At 46.4% G+C, this 24,750-nt stretch overlaps 1 protein-coding gene across 2 annotated transcripts in view; it reads right to left on the bottom strand.

The window, feature by feature from the left end:
* Positions 1 to 24,750, bottom strand: part of LMNB2 (lamin B2) — an 859,966-nt gene that overhangs the window by 322,493 nt on the left and 512,723 nt on the right. For both annotated transcript variants that reach the window (XM_044090624.1, XM_044090623.1), the window contains exon 9: positions 5,382 to 5,489. In XM_044090624.1, coding sequence (XP_043946559.1) covers positions 5,382 to 5,489 — 108 coding nt within the window. The remainder of the gene's footprint in view (positions 1 to 5,381; positions 5,490 to 24,750) is intronic.

Consider the following 24,750-nt stretch of genomic DNA (forward strand, 5'->3'; position numbering starts at 1 on the left):
TGTGTGTTTCGTAACCTGGTCTGCAGAGTGCATTAATTCTTGTAAATCTTCAGATTCTGCCCAAGCAGGAAAGGAAGACATTTTTTGTTTAAGGAGTTTCAGGGTATGTTGCAGAACTTTCAGCATATGGAACTGACAATTAAGTGCCCCGATAGCAAAAGAATCTGAAGTGTATACTTTTTTACCCCATCTGTTCAATGCTCGAGAATCCCTGTCTGAGGGTGTGGGATTCTTAAGCAAAGGCTGCTCTAATTCCTTTTGGCCCTTGATAAATGACCTCAGGGTCAGCTGTTGGATTTTTAAAGAGATATTTGTGTGAGTCAGGGACTCAATAGCACCTGTTAGGTTTGTTTTCTGGGAGGAGAGGTAGGGCATCAGAAGTCAAGCTGGATTCAAGGAAAACATCATCCACAATATCCAAGACTGGGGGGGGGGGGCGTGGCCAAGGGTCTGTGTTGCGGAAGATCTAAGAATTCCATGAGTCGCTTTTTAGACTGAAGGTAGTCCTGACTTTCCCATTGGAAATGCTCCCTTAAAGTACGGAGGGTTTCACCAGAGGAAAACTCGTCTGGGGGAGAGGCTGAAGGAATGGAGTCCTCTGCATCACAATCCTCATAAGTGGAGAGGGGTTGCATGTCTTCATATTGAGATGCATCAGATTCATCTGACTCTTGTTCAGACAAAACTACAGGGAACAGATCTCCTTTCTTTTTTGAGGGGGTAGCTTGGCTTCCCCTAATCAGCATGATAAGGTCTTCTGCCACTTAAGCATTTGAGACTGAGGCAAGGTAGCAGGCACCTGAGAGTGGGTAGTCAGTTTCTTGGGTGTGGTTCGAAACATAGGCCTAAGAAACTCTGTTTTTGAAAGAACAGTAGTCGCGAAAGAAGACGTCGGTTTGTGTAGAGATTTGGTAGTGCGAAAGACTTCCTCTGAAGCAGGTGTCTGCTCAGTGGCTCCAGACCCATCCAAGGTAAAGACGATTGCAGGATCCTTAGTTGAAGAGTTTTGCGGCATTCCAGACTCCGACAGGGTTTTGGTAGCAGCCTGTGAATCAACAGAAGCGGGCATCAGGGGCTGCGAATGCTCCTCATGGAGTACCAGAGGACGGACGACTAGCTTAACAGAAGCGCCGTCGGTAGGTTTGGACCTGTGCGGTCTGTCTCTGTCTTTACCTTTACATTTTTCTGGAAGATCTGTTGTTAGATGGCTTATCGAAGTCACATCGGAATTCAAAGACTGTAAACGAAAGTATTTGGCTACAATAAGGGCCCGACGATGGATAGTTCTGGCACTGAACAAAGCACAGAAGTGACAACAGGGGGATGTTGTGGTCTGGGCCTAAAGAAGTGACACAGTAAGAGTGGAAATCTCAGTGTGGTATTTGCTTTCCACAGACGAGATAATTGTTAACTTTTTCTGACATCAGTTAGTGCAAGAAAAAAGGATCCCCAAAGGGATAACTTAGCTTTAGAAGACTTCAATTCGGAGACTAAAACTTGGGTAGAGGCCGACCGGCATTCGTGCGGACTGCTTCGGGCTCCATGGCAGGAAAGACTGATTTAATGGTGTCGACTGCCTTACTTTATACTACTGACGTCAGTCCCCAAGTGACAGCAACCGACGCAGAAATACTAAGCCCCTGGTATTCGGGCCGGCCAAGGGCTACTCTGGGAGGAATAACCCAAATGTGATGACTGCAACAGTGAAACACGAAGAACATCCAGTGTTGCCTTGGCCAAAAGGGAGTCACCAGCAATATTTTTAGCCTGTCCTAGATTTTCAGTAAGACTTCCTGAATGACTGGGAAGGGAGGGAAGGCATAAAGGAACAGCCCCCCTTCCAAGAAATCAAAAAAGTATCCACTCTCCAAGCTAGTGGGGAGGGGGTTCTGGAGCAGAACAGCTGCAGTTGTCTGTTCTGAAGGGATTCAAACAGATCTACCTGTGGTGTGATCCACTGGTGGGCAATGTCTAAGAATATCCTGTGTAACATCCACTTGTGATGTTCAGAGAAGGATCTGCTGAGGGCATCCGCCTGATGGTCGTCTTGGGACGGAATGTAGACCATCTGCAATGTGACACTGTACTGGCAGCTAACTCCCATGTCCGGACTGAAAGCCTGCAGAGTAAATAGGACCTGGTCCCTCCCCGTTTGTTGATGTACTACATCACAGTAGTAATGTCTGTGAAGATTTGGAGGGGGCCTGCCTGAATTAAAGAAAGGAAGGTCAGTAGGGCTAGGAGAGCAGTTATTTCCCTCACGTTGATGCGTTTTTTTCTGGAGGGAGGGCTCCCATTGGGCCTGCACCTTGAGGCAGTTCATAGTGGCCCCCTACCCTAGACCTGAAGCATCTGTGTGCATAAATTGCACTGGTTTGGTGGGGTACAGAGGTTGGCCTGGATTGTGGTTTACTTGCTGGATCCACCACTTCAACTCTGTCTTTAGGCAGGGTAGGAAGGGCTCCTCAAATTCCAGGGGGGTGAATGTGTTATGACCAGATATTTTTCAAGTACCACTGGAACTTCATGTGCAGCCTGGCTAGCGGTAGCATAGGGAATGTAGCTGCCATAAAGCCTAGAAGATGGAGGAACTGCCGGGCAGAAATGTGGCCGACTAGAAGCTCCTTTTTTCTGGTACTAGGAAAAGTCTTGAGTAGAACCTCCGACCTTCTTGGCCTGAGGGGACCCCTTTCTATGGTCCCTTGTGAGAGTAGATCTTGGATGATCTGGGGGATTAGATGCAACTTTTTTTGGAGGGAAGGGTACTTCCTGTGGTAGGGGCTTTTCCTACCAGGTCAAAGTAGTCTTTTTCCACTACTGATAAGACTCAGTGGTCTGAGGTGACAACTTTCCAAAAAGGTAGACAGTGAGAGGCGTGGGTGGAGAGGGGTAGGTGGCGTAGGCAGTCACGCACTGTTTCTATCTGGAAAGAGTTACCGAGGGGTGGGTTGTGAAGAGGCTGTCCTGGGGGAAGGAGCCTTTCTAGATCCTTTCCTGTGCATTGAGGAGGAGGATGGGGCTGAAGCCCCCCTGGCAAAGATGAGCTTAGCTGGGTAGCTTCTGCAAAACTTTGGAATGGTTGAGACCAGTAAATTCGTGAGGTCCAGAAGATCTTTGCTTTTTTCCTGGAGGCTTTTGAACAGTTCAGCGGACTGTCTGCCAAACAGGAACTGTCTACTGGTACTTCCAAGATTTTGTTTTTAAAATCAAAAGGGGGAAACCAAATCTACAGCATATCTGACCATGTGGGTCTGATAATGGATAGCCCTAAAGGCTAGTGTGGAAGATGTGAAGATCTTTTTCCCCAGTCCTTGTTGGATGGCAGAAGGGATGAAGAGGGGATTTGTCTAGACTGTTTATCTAAGACCACTGCTGTGGCTGCAGGGTCTGCCATAGATGGCTTAATTTGGTACTTGTGGTCATCAGGGACTTTGTAATATCTGACAGGTCTTTTGGGAGCTGCAGGCTGCGACTCAGGAGTCTTGGGAGATTGAGGCAAATGCATCCAGTTAAGCTGGAACGGGGGGATAAAGCAGAGGGGGAGGGTGACTCCATCTGAAGCAGTTCAAAGTACCTCTTTTGAGCCTCATTCATCTGTGAGGCATCCCATTTCAAATACTTTCTCATTTTGGAAATGGTCTCACCAAAAGAAATAACTTCAGGTGGGGAGTCTCCCTTCCAAGGAGTCCTCGTCTGGGTAGTAGTAGTCCAGGGGAGAACAAAAGTTAAGACCACGAAGCTGAGCCACCAACTTTAAATAAATCCAAAACTGGTCTTTTATTGTACGAGAACAAAACACTAACACCACGTATCACAAGCGCTTTCGCTCGGATGTTCCGAGCTTTTTCAAGTTGGTAACAGAATGTAAGACAAGTTTAAATAGCTGCTTGCATTGATTAATAATTAAACAATTTTGTAATTAAAATATTATTCAATTACAGACCACCATTTCAAGTAAAAAACTGCATGAACAAATACATAGAAACTTTCATTAAAGTATAAAATAACTTGCATTTTTTCAATAAATTAAAATGGATATTCATATTACATGAATTTCCATATCCACTTGATCAATAAAATGTGCTGAATGCATTCAAAAATGCTACATTTTTAAAAACTTTAATATAACTTCATTGTTGTTTGTGCTATGAATTCCTTTGCTAGAAAACCTGTATGTGGGTAGTTAACAGGGTCCTGCTCTAGTAAATAAAAGTAAGTATAGGTGCATCCATATGTGTGTCAAGTACTTCTCCTTTTAAAATGTGTACATATTTGAATGTTATTACTTTAGGGGAGAAGCTAGCTGGGATGTGCAAGTCAAAGATTCATCTGAGGAGGAGGAAGGAGAGTCTTCTTCCTGTGTTTGAGCACGGGGAATGGAAGAAGCTAAAGCTGCCCTAGGTAGGAGGAAGTGAAGCTGTGGGCCTAACAGCCATAAAGGCCTGTACCAAAGACTGGGAAAACGTTTACCAGTCTGGTTGGTCTTCAGTTGTAGTTACATTTGGGTTTTTGATTCCTCTTAAGAGAAATCATCTTAGAGGCTGTTTGTAGAGATGTAAGCCTAGGACCTAGCGTCTGGCCTGTGGGAGAAGAGTCCTACTCTAGCACCATGGATGGCTGTCCAGTGAAGCCTGGTTCCCCCTCGACATCAGTAGGCCTTGCAACTTTGGCCTTCTTTTTAGGCAGCTCCACCTAGACGGCCTACTCGGGTTCCATGCCTAGACTAATCGCTTTAGTCATTGGTTTTCCACAAAAAGTTTCAGGGCTGCCAGACGAGTGTGAATTTAGGAACAAATGATTGTCAAATGCTACAGGTCGAATGGTCATTGGATTGGCCTAAGCAAAAGAAGCAAAGCTCATGGGAATCCTTGTGCGGAATCTGGCTACCACACTTACATTTCTCCTTTCTTGATGACATTGGCTATTTAAAAGGGAGCAGCAGCAACCTAAGCCTAGGAGAAAAATGAAAAATTCCCCAACAGGGTACTTGTCTGAAGACGTTTTCTGAAGCAATGAGCAAAGCGAGCAAGCTGACGTTCGAATGCAGTAGAGAAGTTCTGAGGTCTGTGCATGCAGATGTCACACTTAAGGCCCACGGCTTATGGCCCTGCGTGACATGCCCGCCCCCCCCACACACCTAACAGCAACCAGGCTTAAGCTTTTGCACAGAAGCCGGACGGTCGGGTCATCTTAGGTGGAGGATCTCAAGGTGAGAATACTATAACATGAGAACAGAAGGACACTGTAATTCCTGTTACCATAAAAGCAGACTACATTACTATTAATACAACTATATTCATATGTTTATAACTGGTTAGTGGTCATTTTTCTCCTCTGTAATTAAAAAATCTACACAAGCAACACAAACTCATTCAACTTACTGTAACAGTTTGCCCGGCTCTAAGAATAAACTTTGGACTGAATTTGTAAGCAATTTCCTCTTCATCTCCAATCTTCCTTTTCAATCTCCAGTTTCCAAGATGCTGGTCCTAATATGCAACAATGATTTGTTAACAGGAATGAAAGTTAAAACTAACAATACATACCAGCAACTGTTAGATGAAATGAATACCAAATGTTTTTTAATTAGTGTGTCACAAAACTATAGGAAATTCAAATCACCACCAAATTCAAACAGTTCATCTTTCTAAACATGCCAAAGGTCAGGGACAGCAGCTCCCAAAACAAGAAAGCGAAAGTCAAAATTATTAAAAAAAAAAATCAAATACTTCATATATGCAAAATCACACACTGGGTAACTACAAAAAGTACAGTTTTGTACCTACCATAAATGTAGATGTTCGAGTGTATATACTGCTGCAGTCATCACACTTGGGTTATCCTGCCGTCAGGCGGTCCCGCAGTCGGGCGAATCCCAAAGTCTTGGTCCAGCGTCGGTTGTCATCGCTTCTTCCCTGACGTCAGTGCGACAGGGGTATAAAAGAGGCAGCCGACGCCATTTTCTTCAGTTTTTCCTTGCCCCAGATATCAGGTGCCCCCAACTAGGAAGGCAATACAAATAACTATGCAAAAATACCTTGGTAGATAAACAACAGTACTAGCTGTTAGCAAATACACCATATAGACATGCATCCAACAGATTGATGTACATGGAGTTATAACTAACACCCTGGTATGTAGAGGGGATGGTGGGAGGGTAACCTGGACTGCAGCAGTATATACACTCGAACATCTACATTTACGGTAGGTACAAAACTGTACTATGTTCATCGTGTTATACTGCTGCAGTCATCACACTTGGGTTGAATCCCAAAGCTATGGATGGGTGGCTGGTACTTAACTGGGTTAGGTGAAGCTAGGATGCCCTGCAGAACTGCAGTGGCAAAACCAGCTCTGGTTTTTGAGTATAATGGAAGGTGGTAGTGCTTGGTAAAGGTGTGCACTGAACTCCAAGTAGCTGCCTCCAGAATGTCCTTGGTTGGAACCCCCCTGAGAAAGGCTGCTGATGTTGCTGTAGCCCTGGTAGAGTGGGACCTAATATTAACAGGCACTGCTTTCCCATGGTGCGAGTAGAAAAAGCGGACACAATGTGCTATCCATTTGGAGATGGTCCGTTTTGAAATAGCCTTTTCTTGTGAACCTGCAGCATAGGATACACAGAGTTGGTCAGTTTTTCTGAAGGTCTATCTTATCCAAATAGTAACGTAGCTGTCTGTGAATATCCAAAGAGTGAAGGAGTCTTTCTCCTTTATTCTGGGGGTTTGGATAAAAGGCGGGGAAATGAATGGTCTGATTCAAAGCCACACTGGATACTACCTTTGGCGTAAAGGTAGGGTTAGTACGTAAAGAGACTCTGTCCCGATGGAAAATGATTAAATGTTCCACTGCCATAAGTGCCTGTAGTTCTGATACCCTGCGTGCTGAGGTGATAGCCAGCAACAGAGCTGTTTTCCATGACAAGTATTGTAGTTATGCTGAGAAGGCTGGTTCGAAAGGAGGTAGTGTTAATTTTTCTAAAACGAAGTTGAGGTCCCAAGCTGGCGTTGGAGGTTTTCTGGGGGGGGGGGGGGGGGGTATTATATTCTTAGCCCCTCTGAGAAACTGCCTTAGTAAAGGGTGTGAGAATATGGGAGGATCCGTATTATATTGAGCTGAAATGGCAGAAGCATGGATCTTAAGGGATGAGAAAGAAAGGCCTTTGTGTAGCATCTCAGTTAAGTATTGCAGTATTTGAGGAATGTTTGGTATCCAAGGATTCTGGCCTTTAGCCTGGTTCCAGGCACAAAATCTTTTCCATTTGTCTAAGTAAGTTTTTCTGGTGCTGGGCCTCCTGGCCTCCAAAATGACATTCAGGACGTCCTTTGAGAGAAGTGTTGATTGATAATTCAAGGTATTCTCCATGCAGCTAAATTTAAAGTCCTGAGCCGACTGTGAAGGATCTGAAAGTTTTGCTGAGTCAACAGAAGTGGGAGTTGAGTTAAGATCCATGGAGGGCTGTGAGTCAAGGTCCTTAGTAATGGGTACCAGTGCTGACGTGGCCAGTCCGGAGAAATGAGGATCATTTGTGGTCTCTCTGATCCGACTTTCAGTAAAACCTTGGTCAGGAGAGGTAGTGGTGGGAAGGCATAGACTGTCAATGCTGTCCAACTGAATGATAGGGCGTCCACTTTCCAGGCTAGGGAATGATAAGTCCTTGTGCAAAATTTCTGTAGTTGGCAATTGTTGGGGGAGTCAAATAGATCTATGTCTGGGTGTCCCCACCTTTGAGTTATCATTGAAAATACTTGTGGGTGTAGTCTCCACTCGTGAGGATCTGCCAAATTTCTGCTTAATTCGTCTGCCAATATGTTTTCCTTTCCTGGCAGGAATTGTGCTTGCAATTGTACTTGGTAAGTCAATGCTGTGTTCCACAAGGTCATTGCCTATCTGCATAAAGGGTAGGAGTGTGTTCCTCCCTGTTTATGTACCACATAACTGTGGTGTTGTCTGTCCTTATTAGTAGTTGTCCTGGATGCAAGAGGTCCTTGAAGGCTGTCAGTGCATTTTGCACAGCTAGCATCTCCTTTTGGTTGACGTGTAGATGCATTTGTTTTGCAGACCATTTGCCCTGTATGCACTTGTCCTGCCATGTGTGCTCCACAGGCGTAGTCTGAAGAATCTGTTGTCATAGTTTGGTTTGCTGGAGGTAAGACAAAAGGAAGACCCTTGTTTATTTGACATGCTTGAGCCCACCATAGGAACTCTTTTTGAAAGCAGGGAATGAGAGGTATACTTGTTTCGAGGCTGTGCCTGTGTTGAGTCCACACACTTTTCAGGTACCATTGTAATTTCCTCATATGCAGCTTTGCATGTGGAATTAGTTGAATGCAGGATGCCATGAACCCCAATGCCTGCAGGATTTTCCTTGCAGTGAGCTGGGTAAAAGTTGCCATCTTTTTGAAGTACTGAGTCAGTTGTTTTTGTTTGGCGTGAGATAAGCCATCTGGGCCATTGTATTTAAGTTGGCACCCAGGAATATTATGTCTTGTGAGGGTATTAGATTGGATTTCTTTTTGTTTACTATGTACCCTAGACAACTTAGCTTTGTTACAAATGCCAGATGCTGTAATAGAATGGCCTTGCTGTCCGCTTGGATCAGGCAGTCATCCAGATATGAATAAATTTGTATTCCTCGTTGTCTGCAGTATGCAATTACTGATGTCAGGCATTTCGTAAATACTCTGGGCGCAGTAGATAAGCCAAAGGGCAATGCAGAGAATTGATAGTGAGTTGTACCTGCCAAAAATCTGAGGTATCTTCTGCAATCTTGTCTGATAGGGACATGCAGGTATGCCTCTTTGAGGTCCAACGTTACCAGCCAAGACTCCTTGCCCAGCATGGGAAGAAGCTGCTGTAGTGTGAGCATTTTGAATTTGGGTACCTCCAGGTATGTGTTTAGAATTGAGAGGTCTAAAATGGGTCTCCAGGCTTTGTCCTTTCTTGGTACTAGAAATAGTCTTGAGTAAAAACCTTGACCTTGCTCCTTTGTAGGTATCTTTTGAATTGCTTTCATATCCATGACAGCTGAAATTTGCGTTTATGCCTCTGCCCATTGGTTTGGAGGCAGATTTGTCATGCCTCTCATCTGTGGTAAAGTGTGGAAATGAAATCTGTAGCCTCGGGTAATAATATCCAGAACCCATTTGTCCTTTGTTATGATGCACCAATTTTGTGGAAATAGAGCCAGTTTTCCTCCCAAAGGTGCTGCCAGGGCAATTTTGCTTGGCAGGCGAAGAGGGAAGTCATTGTGTTTGTTTCCTGAGGGGTTGAGATCTTTCGTCTCCACCTCTGAGTTGTTGTATGCCATTGTCTAGGCCTGAAAGAACCTTGTGGCTGTCCTCTGCCCCTTGGGCGTCTGTACCTACCCCTTTGGGGTCTGTCTGATGCAGGAAAGGACCAGTTTTTTGATGGCCAGTTTCTGCTGAAACGAGGAAGTTGTACCTGTAAAAAATCTTTAACTATCTGCATAGATTTTGCCTTTTCTTGCATTTTCTTTAAAACTTCCTCTGCTTTGACACCAAATAACACATCTTTCTGCAATGGAGCATCCAATAACTTTGCTTTGACATGTTCTGGTAAGGCTTGCTCTTTTAGCCAAGCATGTCTACGTATTACAGATCCTGTGACAGCTGCTCTACAGGAGGCTTCCAATGAATCAAAACCACACTGTAAGGTGTGCTTTCCCACCTGTTCTGCTGCATGCAGCAAATCCTGCATCTCTTTGAAATCAGGTTGATCTGTCTGAGGGATCATTTTCTGCTTTAACTGCGTAGTCAAGTACTGCTGGTATTTTAACATGTGGAATTGGAAGTTTAAGGCCCTCATGGCCAAAGTGGCAGACGCATATACTTTCTTCCCCCATTTTTCTAATGCTCTGGAATCTCTCTCAGAAGGTAGTGGATTCTTAGCAGTTGGGGCCTTAACCCCTTTAGGACCCTGGGAAATGGTTTTGGGGTCTGCAACAGGGCTTTTATACAGAAACTTATGAGAATCAGGAACTCGGTAGTATCTGTCTGGTTTAGCTGGTGCAGGAGGTAAGGAATCTGGGTTTAGACTAGATTCGGTGTAAACATCATCCAAAATGTCTAAAACTGGAGGAATGGCAAAGGGTCTATGCTGTGGAAGAAGAAACTCTCAGAGTTTTTTTCTTAGAGTCAGAGTAATCTTGGCCTTCCCAGTGGAAGTGTTCCCTTCATGGTGTGTAGTTTCCCCAAAAGAGTAGTCTTCATGGGGGGAGACAGAGGGAATGGACTCTTCAGCATCTGAGTCTTCATAAGGAGGGAAGGAATAATCCTGGTCCTCAGAGTTAGCTGAGGAAATGGATGCTTGGTCAGAGGAAGGATAATCTTCCTCCAGTCTAGGTTTTTTGTCAGGAGGGGGTTGTGAACCCCTGATAAGGGTAATTAAATCCTCAGCCATCTTAAGCATCTGTTTTTTAGGCATAGGGGCCTGTGGGGGGGTGTCTGTGGACCCGGTTTCCTAACTTTTAAGGGGGCTTTAAGTTTAGCATAAGACTTAACAGAGATAGTTGTCGGTTTGAAGACACCTTCAGAAACCGAAGGCCTGTCCAAAATCTCTGGATCACAGTCAGGGTTGGCGTCCGAGGGTTGAGATGGAACCGGCTCCTGAGGCCCAGCTGATTCGGTCTGGGAGGCCGTCAGAATCTCTAAATCAGCGGTAGTCAGGGGCTGCGTAGGCGCCTCGCTGAAAACTGGAGAACCGGCGGCAGGCCTTGCTCAGGCCTCGGTATGTGGTCTTGGCCTTGGTTGCCTGTCCTTATCCTTGCGTTTTTTAATCATTGCTGATGTCGGTTGCTCCGACGACATGCTATAGTTAAATTTTCTGCCAAAATAATGTCGGGCGAAATCTGCCAGATGCTTGGTTGTACGTTTGTTGAACCTAGCACAAAAACGACAACCAGAGACGTCATGGTCTGGGCCTAGGCAAGGAATACAATAAGAATGAAAATCCTTATGAGGTATTTGCTTCCCACAAGAAATGCAATTATTAACTTTGTCGGACATCGGTCTGAGGCAAGAAAAGTTTTCCCAATGGGGTACTTAGCTTTAGAGAAGATTTTGGGCTGAAATTCAATTCGAAAATCTCAGGAGCTAGCCGACCAGCACTTGCGAACTGCTTCTGCTTTGGGCACCGCGCGGCAAGAAAGACTGGAGAAAATGGCGCCGGCTGCCTCTTTTATCCCCCTGTCGCACTGACGTCAGGGAAGAAGCGATGACAACCGTCGCCGGACCAAGACTTTGGGATTCGGCCGACTGCGGGACCGCCTGACGGCAGGATAACCCAAGTGTGATGACTGCAGCAGTACAACACGAACATCATTTTATTACCACACCAGTTGATCTATGAAGAGAATGGTCCTTGGAAGCTCCAATGGCTGGTTTTAACCTCCCCACCTGTCAGGAAATGGCATTTTTCTCTGGAAGTTCCTAAACATGGAGACCAATGTGTGCTGAGCTGTGAAGTCATCAAAATATGCTGTGATGTCATATAAAATATAATAGGGCTCATCTGGTAGGTTCTCCACCTCCCCCCGAAGCAAGTGATGCAGAAGTGCATGAATACCCACAGCTTGCCAAAACCTTCAAAGGCCAGCTGGCAATAATGTTTAGCCACAGGGGCCAGAATGAGGCTATCCCTTAAACACAAATGCCTCTTTGTAGAGCAACTGATATGTTATGAACATTAAAATACCTTACTCCCAAAACTGCAAAGCTGATCTGACAAGCTTCACAGCAGAGCTGAATTACAAGTAGCAAAGCAAATGACATAAAAGCAGCTAGAGGGCCACATGAACACCAGTGAGGGCCACATATACCCCAGTGAGAAGGGAGGTCTTCTTTCTCAGTGAGGTGGAAGATGTACAATTTAGTGTAAGCTGTGGAGAACTGGGTGAAAAATTATATGACGTCTTCTGTCGGTTTCTTGCTGTTACTTGCATTTACATGCAGGCATACCACAGTTTAACTACTTACTGTAATCAACTAGTCTTATTACTGTATTGTACTGAGTACAATAAATAACAAAGACAACCGCTTCAGTTAATATGCTTTACTGTTGCATTCTCTTTTTGGATCTACAAGCATGCAACAAAGATGCTGTCAGCTCTCTATGGCAAATTCCCAAAGCTTGTTTATACACACTCAGTTATACCAAAAAAGTCTGATATTTTTTCTCAAAGTCTGAGATATAAAAAGAAATTATGTACTCACCATAACGTTCCATCTGAGTAGTTGTACTTCATTTGTCTTCAACCTATGGGCTACGGATCCGAGCCAGCAACTTTTGCTAGCATCAGCTCCAAACTCCTTCACTGCCTTCCATCCCCAGATAGAGTTTGCTGAACTTATACAGAGAACCCGACCTGATAAATTTACTTGTGACCTATAATGCAGCCCTTAGGCTGATCATGCGCCAAGGTGCAGGGGAAGGAGGGAGGAACGGTTGAAGACAAAATGAAGTATAACTACTCAGATGAAACATTATGGTGAGTATATAACTTCTTTATCTCAAGTAGTTTACTTCATTTGGTCTTGACCTGTGGGACAGAGTCCCCAGCTACTAAACTCCTGGAAGGCCTTCATGGAAGGATATTCCGGAGCACCATGGAACCAAAGGATGCTCTCCTTCTGGAAGTCAAATCTAATTTGTAATGAGAAATAAAAGTATGAGATGAGGACCAAGTAGCTACAGAACAAATATCATCCAAAGACACTCTAAACTAAAAAGCCGCACATGTAGCCATGGACCTAGTGGAATGAGCTTTTACCTGACCTGGAGGAGACATATCTCTGTCCTTATAGACCTGCAGGATGCATGAAGAAATCCATTTAGCTAAAGTGACCGTGGAGATAGGTTCCCCAAAAAGGGTTTAGCAACTGATCAGATTTAAGGACATTTTTTGTCATGTGTAAATATAATCTCAACTGTCTACGAACATCAAACACATGGAGTTTGTACTCCATCTTGTTCGTAAAATTAGGAAAAAACACAGGCAAATCGATAGTCTGATATTGGCTGGTGATGCCACCTTAGGAAGAAAGGATGGATTGGTCCGAATGGAAACCCTGTCTGTGAAAAACCATGTATGGAATTTTGACAGACAAGGCCTGTAATTCTGAAACCCTTCTTGCAGAGGTAATAGCCACCAGGAAAGTAGTCTTTCAAAATAAAAATTTCAGATCTGCAGTTGCGGCAGGCTCGAAAGGCGGAGCGACCAAATCTGGAAGAACCATAGTAAGATCCCACGTGGGAACAGGAACTTTGACCAGGGGCGTAACAAAAAGGTGCCTTTAATAAAGGCTTTACACAGTCTGGAAGAGGCTAAGGAGGTAGAATTCTCGCCCACATGAAAATGAGAAATGGCAGCCAACTGAACGTTGACAGAAGAATTAGCTCCATGTTGGGAAATAGATGGAAAATCAAGAATGGCAGAAATAGGAGCCGTTAAAGGGTCTAAACTCCTCTGAGAGGCCCAGAAAGAAAAACATTTCCACTTGCTGCGATAAACCTTCCTGGTCGAAGACTTGCAAGCAGCTACCAAAATAGATCTAACTGAAGAGGCTAGTTCGGGAGTCCTAGCAATCATGTGAGCTGGAGCAGCCAAGCCATCATCTTCAGGCTGTCCAGATTCGGATGAGGCACCCCAGAAGGGTGTGAAATTAAATCCTGAATGGCATCTAGGATCAAAGGTGGAGCCAGAAGGTGGGACCAAAGGAAGGGAAACCATACCTGACGAGGCCAGAATGGGACATTGAGGATCACTTTGCTGCCCAGGCGATGAGCTTTCTGCAGAAATCTTGGAATGAGAGGTACTGGCAGGTAAGCATACAGAAGACCGGGAGGCCAAGCTTGAACTAGAGCATCTCTGGGGGGACTCCCCCAGCAGGGAGTTCAGAGCGAAGAAGGTGGACCCCATTCGCTGAAGATCTGTTCTGCTACTGACAGTTTCAGAGACGACTCGTAAGGCATCAGAATGGCCCGACTTAGCCCGTCAGCTAGAATGTTGGACCGTCCCGGAATGTGCGTTGCGATGAGAAAGCAACCGGTGGAGATCTCCTGTTCCCAAACTCTCATGGCCTCGCGACAAAGGGGGTAAGACCTGGTCCCCCCCTGTTTGTTGATATATCAGACCACTGACGTGTTGTCTGACTGAATAGCAATCGTCCCCAGAGGAAGAAAGGCATGAAGGGCCTGCAACGCTAGAAGGACCGCCCTCATCTCTAGGACATTTATATGCAAGCTGGTCTCTATGGGGGACCAAAGGCCTTGGACTGTCCTGCCCTAACAATGCCTCCCCCCACGAGTTGGGAGGCATCCGTGGTCACTGTGGTTTGGGCCGGGGCTGGAACAAAGGGTCGTCCTTCCAAAATGTCCGGAGAGCTCATCTATTGTGAGGGCCGACTGACAGACTCGAATGAGAATAGGATATGTCAACGGCAGGTGCAACAGGGACTACTGAACTGCTAGAGTCCACTGTAGAATCCTCATGTGTAACCGAGCACACAGGAGAAGAGTTACGGTCGCCGCCATCGAGCCTAAGGCCCTCAACACCGCTTTCGCCATTGGAAGGGAAGAACAGTAGATAGGGAGACATGCATCCTCAGGTTTTGAACTCTCCCCGAGGTCAGAAATATTTTGGACTGAACAGTATCTATCCTGGCACCAATGTAGTCTACCACTTGTACAGGATCTAGGAGAGATTTGGACATGTTGATCGTAATCCCCAAATGCAGGGCCAGTGTCAGGAAATAATCCCTGGTTTGGGAATGTAGATGCCTGGTTGGAGCAATGAGGAGCCAATTGTCCAGATATGGATAAACCTAAACCCCTGAAAGCCTCAGGTGAAACGCTACGATCACTATCACATTGGTAAACCCCCTGGGGGCTGTGGTGAGACCAATGGGTAGGGCTCAAAACTGGTCATGATTGACTACTAGCCGGAAGGGTTGGAACCTCCTGGAGCTTCTGTGCATTTTTATGTGATAGTAAGCAACCTGGAGGTCTAACAAGTACATCCAGTCGCTCTCTTGCAGGTACGACATGGACTGTAACGTGGCTATCCGGAACTTCTCTATGGCAAATGACAGGTTCAGGGTAGAGAGGTCTAGAATGGGCCTTAAGTCCCCCGTTTCTTTGGCACTAAAAAGAAATTGGAGTAGAAGCCCGATCCAGACTGATCTGGGGGGATGGTTTTGATGGCTCATTTTATTAGCAGATTGAAAATTTCTTGTGCTGCTGTCTCCCTTTGTGTGGGCGGTACTTTTGGGAGGTGTCTGGGAGATATGGGGGAACCCATGAAGGGGACGGAGTATCCTCTGAATACGATTTGAAGCATCCAGTGGGCCGTTGTTACAGACTCTCATGCCGCTGGGTGCAAGGACAATCATCCCCAGACTGCCTCCAGAGTAGATCAGTCAGGCAATCCCTCAGGGTTGCTGCCTGGGTCTGTCCAAGGAAGGTTCTCGAGAACCGAAGTTCCTCAGACTCTCTCTGCCTCTGGGCATGCGTCTATTCTGTCCCCCTCTGACTCTGGGGGAAGAAGAACCCTGACTGTCCCGGGAATACTGTGACTTCTAGAGCCACATCTTCTTTTACCCTCTCTGGTTCCGGGAAAAGGACCTTTGAGGGTTAGAGAAGCAGATCCCGACGGCAGACTGTGTCTTCCCGTCCTTCTCACACTGAACTAATGTCTCTGATGGTCTTACTGAAGTGTGTCAAGCCGTCATGAAGGGCATTGGCAAACGAAGCACTGAAGGGTTCGGAAAATTGACATAACCCGAGCCAGGTGTTACATCTCATGGACACGCCGGACCCAGCCGCACTAGCCGCTCCTTCCGTAGCATGGGAGAGGAGTTGCATGGACGTGTTAGACACCGCTTTTAAAGTGGCCACCCTCGTGGAGAACGAAGCCTTGTCATCCTGCGACATGGACTTGGTGGGAGACTCCTCCAGCTCCTTTACTAGGTCGCGCTGGAGTCTAGTGACATGGGCCAAATAGTTCAGCTCCCTGATCGAAAAGGTAGCTGAAGAGTACACCAGTTTCCCTAGGCAGTCCATCATCTGTGACTCTTGGACAGCAGGGTGGACCGAGGAACTCTCCTGGGCAAGTTCCTTCACAGTGGCTGCTACCACCCCCCATGGCGTCCACTGGGGAGCCCTTATTCCATGATGGCCTATCGGGGGGGGGGGGGGGCTGAGGATTTTATCGGGTCGCTTTGGGATAGGCTCCATGGTGTCCGGTTCCTTCCATGCCCGTGAGGTGACCAAATCCACCAATGGATCCGTGGGAGGGGATACCCAGGAAGTAGACAGGCCAGTGCCGAAAGCCTCCAGGAACACACTCATCAGAAGGTGGTTTGGGGACAGACCAACCTCCCCGCTGGTGCAGGATCTCCAGGATGTCTCCAAAGGAGACATCCTTGGGAGGTGACCTTGGGGAACCCTCTCTATCATTTAAGTCGGTGTCCTCGGTGAGGGACTCTGGGGTGTCCAAGTGCCTCCTCTTGGATGTATTGCTTGTGAAGCACATCTCCGGTGGAGCTCTCCGGGTGGCGCTCGCAAGCCATTTGTTCCTCGGAGAGAACCATCTGGGGCTCTTCAAGCAAAGGCGGTCCCTCTGGTAAGACAATGGGGACAGTAGACAGAGCCGAGGAGGTCCGGGAGAAGTCCGAGGGGGAGGACAGGGGTCTCAATCTGACGGAGAGAACCTTTTCTACCACAATGACTGCCGAAGGAGAGCGAACCTCCTGAAAAAACAATAAGGTTGGTCTCCCCGGGTCCGATGAGAGAATCTGAGCCAGGCCCGAGGTGGATGGAGCTCTGAGGGAGGGATCCTGGCCTGAAAGTCCCAGCCAATGAAAAAGGTTCCAGTCCTTCAGATCCGACACCCAAGCTCCGGCTCCGGGCGTGGCTCAGATCCGAAAGCAAGTACAGTCAGCAACGACCCCCTGACCAAAGCAAACCTTTGATCAAAGTACTCTGAAGTCGAAGGTCGGATCGGAGGAATGGGTTGAAAGAAAGGACGCAAGCTCCCTCCTCCAGTGAGGGGGGGGGGCCTGGCAAGACCCCCAACTGGATCTGTGTATGGATAAAGCGGCTCATCTTATCCAGATCCATATCCGAAAAGGAGCGGGTTGACTGTGAGGAGGCCAAGGACACCGATCTGGCAGGTCTGGGTACCAAGGCCTGAGAGGCTGGACAAGTCTCCTCCAGCTCCGGGGAGAACCTCTAAGATCAGAGCAGAGGGGAGTCATGGGTCTGTGCTGACTTATTTGAAGTGAGGTCCGAGGACCTCTTCCTCATTTCCCTCGTCTTCGACGCTCTCTCTCCCTCTTTTCTGCTCTGCTACCACACGGCTTTGGTACAGGAGTTTCAGTCCCAGCCTGGGAGGGAGGAGAAGCCAGGGAGAGGCAGCCACAGTGGCCGCTGTGACCGAAGCCGAAGATGAGGAAAGAGTCGCAAGGAAGAAGAAGACCTTTGAAGGCCAACTTGGCCTTCCTATCCTTTAGGGCACGGGGATAGAAGCCCGCGCACAGATATTACAATCCACACTGTGGTGTGCCACACCCAAGCAAAAATAAATAAATAAATAAATAAAAACAGAGTATGGCCATCCACTGGGGATAGCTTATGGCCACACACTGTGCAGCGCTTGAAAACCAGCTTTTCAGCCATCCAAATAACAGAAAGATGACCTTAAAAGAAAAAAACAGCCAAGATCTTTCTAAATAATAAACACACACACACCACACTAACTACAGAGAAAGTACAGTTGTGTACACTCACCATAAATGTAGATGTTAGAGTGTATTCACTGCTGCAGTCATCAGATTTGGGTTATCTGCTTGCAGTAGCCCTCAGTCGGCCTGCTTAAAGTCTTGGGTCCTGCGTCGGTTGCTGTCCCTCCTTCCATGACATCAGGTAATCAGGGGTACAAACCATGCAGCCGACGACATTACATCAGTTTTTTTGCCCCAGATGTCAGGTGCCCCCCCTAATGGGAAGCAATTAAATGTATAAATATACAAGGTTATACCTCCAACAAAAAAAACAAATACACCAAAAACCTTTTGAGCATAATAAAGGAGAGTAGGGGTATAGCAAAAAGTAGTAAGGGGGCTGGAGGGAAGGTAACCAGGACTGCAACAGCGAATACACTAACATCTACATTTATGGTAAGTGTACACAAACTGTACTATGTTCTTCATGTTTCACTGCTGCAGTCATCACATTTGGGTAGATTTCAAAAGCTAAGGATGGGAGGAGAAATTTGGATAGCATTAGGACCGGCTATAAGGCCCTGCAAGACTGCAGTGGCAAAGCCGGCTCTGGATTTAGAGAAAATTGGCAGATGGTAATGCTTGGTGAAAGTATGTACAGAACTCCAGGTAGCAGCTTCTAGGATGTCCCTGGTAGGGACGCCTCTGAGAAAGGCTGTAGAGGTAGATTCAGCCCTGGTTGAGTGGGGTCTAATCTCCTGTGGGATAGGTTTTCCATGGTGCTTGCAGCACAAATGAATGCAATGGCCTACCCATTTCAAAATGGTTTGCTTTGAAATAGCCTTCCCATCTGCCCTTGCAGCAAATGCCACCAGCAGTTGGTCATATTTCCTTTGAGGTTTAGTCCTAAGTAGAATCTAAGTTGTCTGTGCACATTTGAGGAGTACAGTATCTGGTTCCCCTTTGTTCTGTGGATTAGGAAAGAAGGATGGCAAATGAATGAACTGATCGAGGGCCACATTGGATTGGTCCCGAGAGACACCCTGTCAGCATTAAAGATGATGAAAGACTCCACTGCCATGAGGGCCTGTAATTCAGATACCGTTCTTGCTGATATGATTGCTAAAAGGAAAGCTGTTTTCCAAGAAAGGAATTTTAAGTCTGCAGAAGCAGCTGGCTCGAAAGGAGGAAGTGAGTTTTTCCAATAGGTCCCAGGCTGGAGTTGGAGCTCTCCTGGGTGGGTGCAAATTTTTGGCCCCTCTGAGGAAAGTACAGTTGTGCACACTTACCATAAATGTAGATGTTCAAGTGTATTCACTGTTGCAGTCATTGCATTTGGGTTATCCTGCTGGCAGGTTGCCCTCAATCGGCCTGAATTCCAAAGTCTTGGGTCCTGCGTCGGTTGCTGTCGCCCCTTCCCTGACGTCAGATCGTCAGGGGTATAAAAGATGCAGCAGACGCCATTTTCTTCAGTTTTTCTTGCCCCAGATGTCAGGTGCCCCCAAAAGGGTATGCGAAATATATGTAACTAACACATACAAGCATCAAAATAAACTTTACCTTCATCTATAAGCAAATACACCACATAGGTTGTATAGATCAGAGAAGGAAAGATAAGTTCCAGCAAAAATAAGGGGGGTGGTGGGTGGGTAACCTGGACTGCAACAGTGAATACACTCTAACATCTACATTTATAGTAAGTGTACACAACTGTACTATGTTCGTGTTTCACTGTTGCAGTCATTACATTTGGGTAGATTCCCAAAGCTATGGATGGGAGGATGGAACTAAATGGCATTAGGGGCGGCTATGAGGCCCTGCAGAACTGCAGTGGCAAAGCCTGCCCTGGATTTAGAGTAAAGTGGCAGATTGTAATGTTTTGTAAAGGTATGCACTGAACTCAAAGTAGCAGCCTCTAAAATGTCTTTGGATGGTACTCCCCTGAGAAAGGCTGCAGAAGTGGCTGCAGCTCTGGCTGAATGTGGCCCAATGTCCTTAGGCACAGGTTTGCCATGCTGAGAGTAGCAGAAACGAATGCAGTGACCTATCCACTTTGAAATAGTCTGCTTGGAGATGGCCTTTCCTTGTGATCCCTGCAGCATATGCCACTAGTAATTGTTCTGTCTTTCTGAAAACTTTAGTTTTATCCAAGTAGACTAAGTTGTCTGTGTACGACCAAAGAATGCAGAATTTTCTCCCCCTTGTTCTGTGGATTTGGATAAAAAATTGGCAAATGAATAGGTTGGTTAAGGGCTACACTGGATACTACCTTAGGCATAAATGTAAGGTTTGTCCTCAGAGACCCTGTCCGGATAAAAAATGATAAAGGGTTCCCACAGCCATGAGAGTCTGTGGCTCTGACACTCGTCTTGCAGAAGTTATTGCTAGGAGCAGAGCCGTTTTCCAAGAAAAAAACTTTATATCTGCAGTAGCAGCTGGCTCAAAAGGAGGTAAGGTGAGTTTTCCAAGACATAACATGCAGGTGTTGGTGTTCTCCTTGGAGGCCTTAAATGTTTGGCTCATCTGAGGTACTGCCTTAATAAAGGATGAGAAGAGAGTGGTGGCTCTGTATTATAATGAGCCGAAATGGCAGAGGCATGGATTTTAATTGATGAGAAAGATGGGCCTTTGTCCAGCATCTCAGTTAAGTATTGCAAAATCTGAGGAATATTTGGGACAGCTGTATCAGTTCCTTGAGCTTGGTTCCAAGCACAAAATCTCTTCCATTTTCCAGCATAGGATCTTCTAGTACTAGGCCCTTCTGGCTTCTAAAATGACATCCATCACAGCTCACAGCTTTACTGAGAGGTGTGCTTTGTATGGCTACATTATCCGCCATGCTGCTAGGTTTAGGGTCCCGAGTTGGCTGTGCAGAATCTGGACTGTTTTGTTGGGACAGTAGATGAGGTATTTGAGGCAAGGTCCATGCTGGGCAATGAGACAAGTTCCTTAAGATTTGATACCAGTACTGACGTGGCCAGTCTGGGGCAATCAGTATCATTTTTGGTTTCTCCTGTCTGACCTTTAGGAGTACTTTGGGGAGAAGAGGCAGTGGAGGAAAGGCATATACTGATAGGTTTTGTCCAGCTGAAAGATAAGGTGTCCACTTTCCATGCTTGTCTGCGATAAGTCCTTGTGCAGAATCTTTTTAGTTGATTGTTGTGAGGGGAGGCAAATAAGATCTATGTCCGGGCGTCCCCATTTCTTTGTTAACATGCTGAAGACTTGTGGATCCAGGTGCCACTTGTGGGGATCTATGAGATTTGTGCTTAGTTCGTCTGCCAGCGTATTTTCCTTTCCTGGCAGGAATCGTGCCTGCAGACGGACTTGGTAAGTCAATACTGTGTCCCATAAAGCCATGGCTAGTCTGTAAAGGGGGTAAGAGTGAGTCCCCCCCTGCTTGTTTATGTACCACATGACCGTGGTGTTGGCTGTCTTTATCAGAAGCTGTCCCGGATGAATTAGGTCCTTGAAGGCTATCAGGACATTTTGAACAGCTAGCTTCTCCTTTTGATTGGTATGTAGATGCATTTGGTTTGCGGACCAGATGCCCTGAATACCTCTTTCCTGCCATGTGGGTGCCCCAGGCATAATCTGATGCATCCGTCGTTAGGTTCTGCCTGGCTGGGGGTATTGAGAATGGCTGCCCCTTGTTTTGGTGACAAGCCTTTACCCACCATCGAAACTCCTGTTGCAGGCAGGGAATGAGCCTGAAGTTAAATGCCAAAAAATGTATAGTCATACCCTTCGGGAAAAACAAGGTAACCCCAAGCTACCATATAGGTGGCAATCCATTAAGCACAGAAGAGGTCATCTGGGACCTGGGGACCCAGGTTGACAGTGGCCTTTCTTTTGACACTCACATTGCTAAAGTGGTTAGAAAGACCTTCTACATTGCCCACCTGATCATGAAGGGATTCACATCCAGATCAAGTGAGGTCATTGTTCCCCTGTACTCTTCACTTAGCAGACCAATGATAGAGTACAATGCCCCATTCAGGATGCATCTCACCCGACACCTGCAGCAATTGGAGAGACCCCAAAAGTTCCTCACCAAAAGGATAAAGGGACTCCAAAATCTGTCATATGCTGCCAGACTGAAGAAACTCCAGCTCTATTCAGTCGCATACCGCCTGCTCAGAGGTGACCTGTGCCTGACATACAAGGCCATGTCCAACCCGGAATTAATGGACATGCTCCACCTCAAAAAATCCAAATCTACCAGATCCACTAGAGCAAGCGACTTAAACCTTAGCACGGATATAAATAGGACATGCTGGAGGGATAGATTTGTCACCCAGAGACTCCCTATGCTGTGGAATAAAAACCCGGTCCATGTGAGGCAGAGTACCTCGCTGGCTCTGTTCAAGAGAAATCCTGACCGGTGGATGGGAGATCGTAGGTTTACCCCGGGAATCATCTCTGTGTCACTGCTGGACAGAGGCACAACAAACTAATGGGCACAGTATTTTTTAACATAAGGGGTGGCGTAAGCTACAAAACTTTGGGCTAGGCTTATAAATGCCTTAGGGCAGATAGCCTAGTATAAACCTATGAACCTATGAGAAATCATTGTTTCCAGGCTGTGGCAATGTTGTGTCCAGACACTTTTTAGGTACCATTGAAGTTTCCTCATATGCAGTCTTGTATATGGAATTAGTAGGATGCAGGATGCCATGAAGCCCAAAGCCTGCAGAATTTTTCTTGCAGATAACTGGGCCTTTGTTGCCATTTCCTTGAAATAGGTAGTCAGTTGCCTTTGTCTGGTGTGAGATAAGCCATCTGGGCAGTTGTATTTAAGCTTGCACCCAGGAATATTATCTCTTGTGAGGGTACTAGTTTTGATTTCTTTTCACTGACTGTGTACCCTAGGCATGTTAAAAGTTTCTTCACATATGCCAGATGCTGTAGTAGAATGTCCTTGTTCTCTGCTTGAATGAGGCAGTCGTCCAAGTAAGGCTATATTTGCATTCCTCTTTGCCTGCAGAAAGCAATTACTGGTGCCAGGCACTTTGTGAAGACCCTGGGCGCAGTAGATAAGCCAAAGGGCAGTGCAGAGAATTGGTAATGCTTCGAGCCAGCTTTGAATCGCAGGTATCTTCTGCATGACTGTCTTATTGGGACATGTAGGTATGCCTCTATTAGGCCTAAAGTCACGAGCCAAGCCTTGCTGCCCAGGTCAACATCTTGAATTTGGGTATATCCAGGTAAGTGTTTAGAATAGATAGGTCCAGAATTGGTCTCCATGCGTTGTCCTTTCTGGGTACCAAGAACAGTCTTGAGTAAAATCCCTGTCCCTGCTCTTGCTGTGGCATTTGTTGAATAGACCCCATGTGCATGAGAGATGCAACTTGTTTTTGAGCCTCTGCCCATTGATTTTTTGGCAGGTCTGGTCAACCGTTTATTCTCGGCAGGGTATGGAAGTGAAACTTGTAACCTTGTGACACTATGTCTAGAACCCATTTGCCCTGGGTAATAATGTGCCAATTTTGAGAAAAAAGTGCTAGTTTTCCCCCTAAGGGTGCTGCCAGAAGATAAGTGCTTGGTACAGGCAGAGGGAAGTCATTGGGACTGTTTCCTGTATGGTTGTGATTTGTCCTCTCCACTTTTGGAGGTAGAAGCACCCCATTGCTTAGACCTGTACGAACCTTGTGGCTGGGATCTGCCCCTTTGAGGTCTGCTGAAATTCTAACACGAAAATCTCAGGAGTCGGCCAACCGGCACTTGCGAACTGCTTCGGGCACCACGTGGCAAGAAAGACGGAAGAAAATGGCGTCGGCTGCATCTTTTATACTCCTGGCAACCTGACGTCAGGGAAGGGGTGACAGCAACCGACGCAAGACCCAAGACTTTGGAATTCAGGCCGACTGAGGGCAACCTGCCAGCAGGATAACCCAAATGTAATGACTGCAACAGTGAAACACGAAGAACATCTGCTTGAGCAATGGATGAGAGAAGAGGAGGGGGTCTTTGCTGAAATGGCTGAGGTGTGAATTTTGATGGAGGAGAAAGACAGGCCCCTTGTGAAGCATCTCAGTTAAGTATTGTAAAATCTGGGGTAAATTGGGCACTGCTGTACTCATCCCTTGAGACTGGTTCCAGGCACAGAATCTTTTCAATTTCTCAGCATAAGATTTTCTAGTACTAGGCCTCCTTGCCTCTAAAATATCAATCACTGGTTTACTGAGGGATGGTAAAGGAGAGATTAGGTAATTAGCCATGCTGCTAGGTTCAGTGTTTTAAGCTGAGGGTGCAGGATCTGGTTCTCCTGCTGAGACAACAGGGTAGGAGTCTGGGGCAGGTGCCATAGGGCCAACAGTGACACACTGCACAAGAGGGGGTAACCAGTGTTGGCGTGGCCAGTCTGGTGCAATCAAAATCGCCCTTGGTTTTTCTTGCTTGATCTTTAGTAGTACTTTGGAGAGCACAGGCAGAGGAGGAAAGGCATAAACTGATAGATTTTTCCAGCTGAAGGACAGAGCATCCACTTTCCAAGCTTGTTTGTGGGGAGTCTTTGTGCACAATTTGTCCAATTGACAGTTCTGGGGGGAGGCAAACAGTTCTATATCTGAACTCCCCCATTTGCTTGTCAACATGTTGAAAATCCTTGGTTCCATTTTCCACTCGTGTGGGTCCATGAGGTTTCTGCTTAGTTTGTCTGCCAGTGTATTTACTTTTTCTGGCAGGAACTGAGCTTGTAGATGCCCTTGGTAACTCAGGGCTGTGTTCCACAATGCCATGGCTAATCTGCAGAGGGGGGGATGTATACCTCCCTGCTTGTTTATTTACCACATAACAGTAGTGTTGTCCGTCTTTACCATTAATTGTCCTGGAAGAATGTGGTCCTTGAAGGCTGTCTGAGCATTCTGTACAGCTAACATTTCTTTTTGATGGATATGTAGGTGCATTTGGTTTGGGTTCCATTTGCCCTGAATGCACTTGCCTGCCAGCTGAGCCCCCCATGCATAGTCTGATGTGTCAGTTATGGTTTGGGCAGCAGGGGGGAATGTGA

The sequence above is a fragment of the Protopterus annectens genome, chromosome 13.part0 (assembly GCF_019279795.1).
Source record: "Protopterus annectens isolate FY-2018-M chromosome 13.part0, PAN1.0, whole genome shotgun sequence".
Classification (NCBI taxonomy): domain Eukaryota; kingdom Metazoa; phylum Chordata; order Ceratodontiformes; family Protopteridae; genus Protopterus; species Protopterus annectens.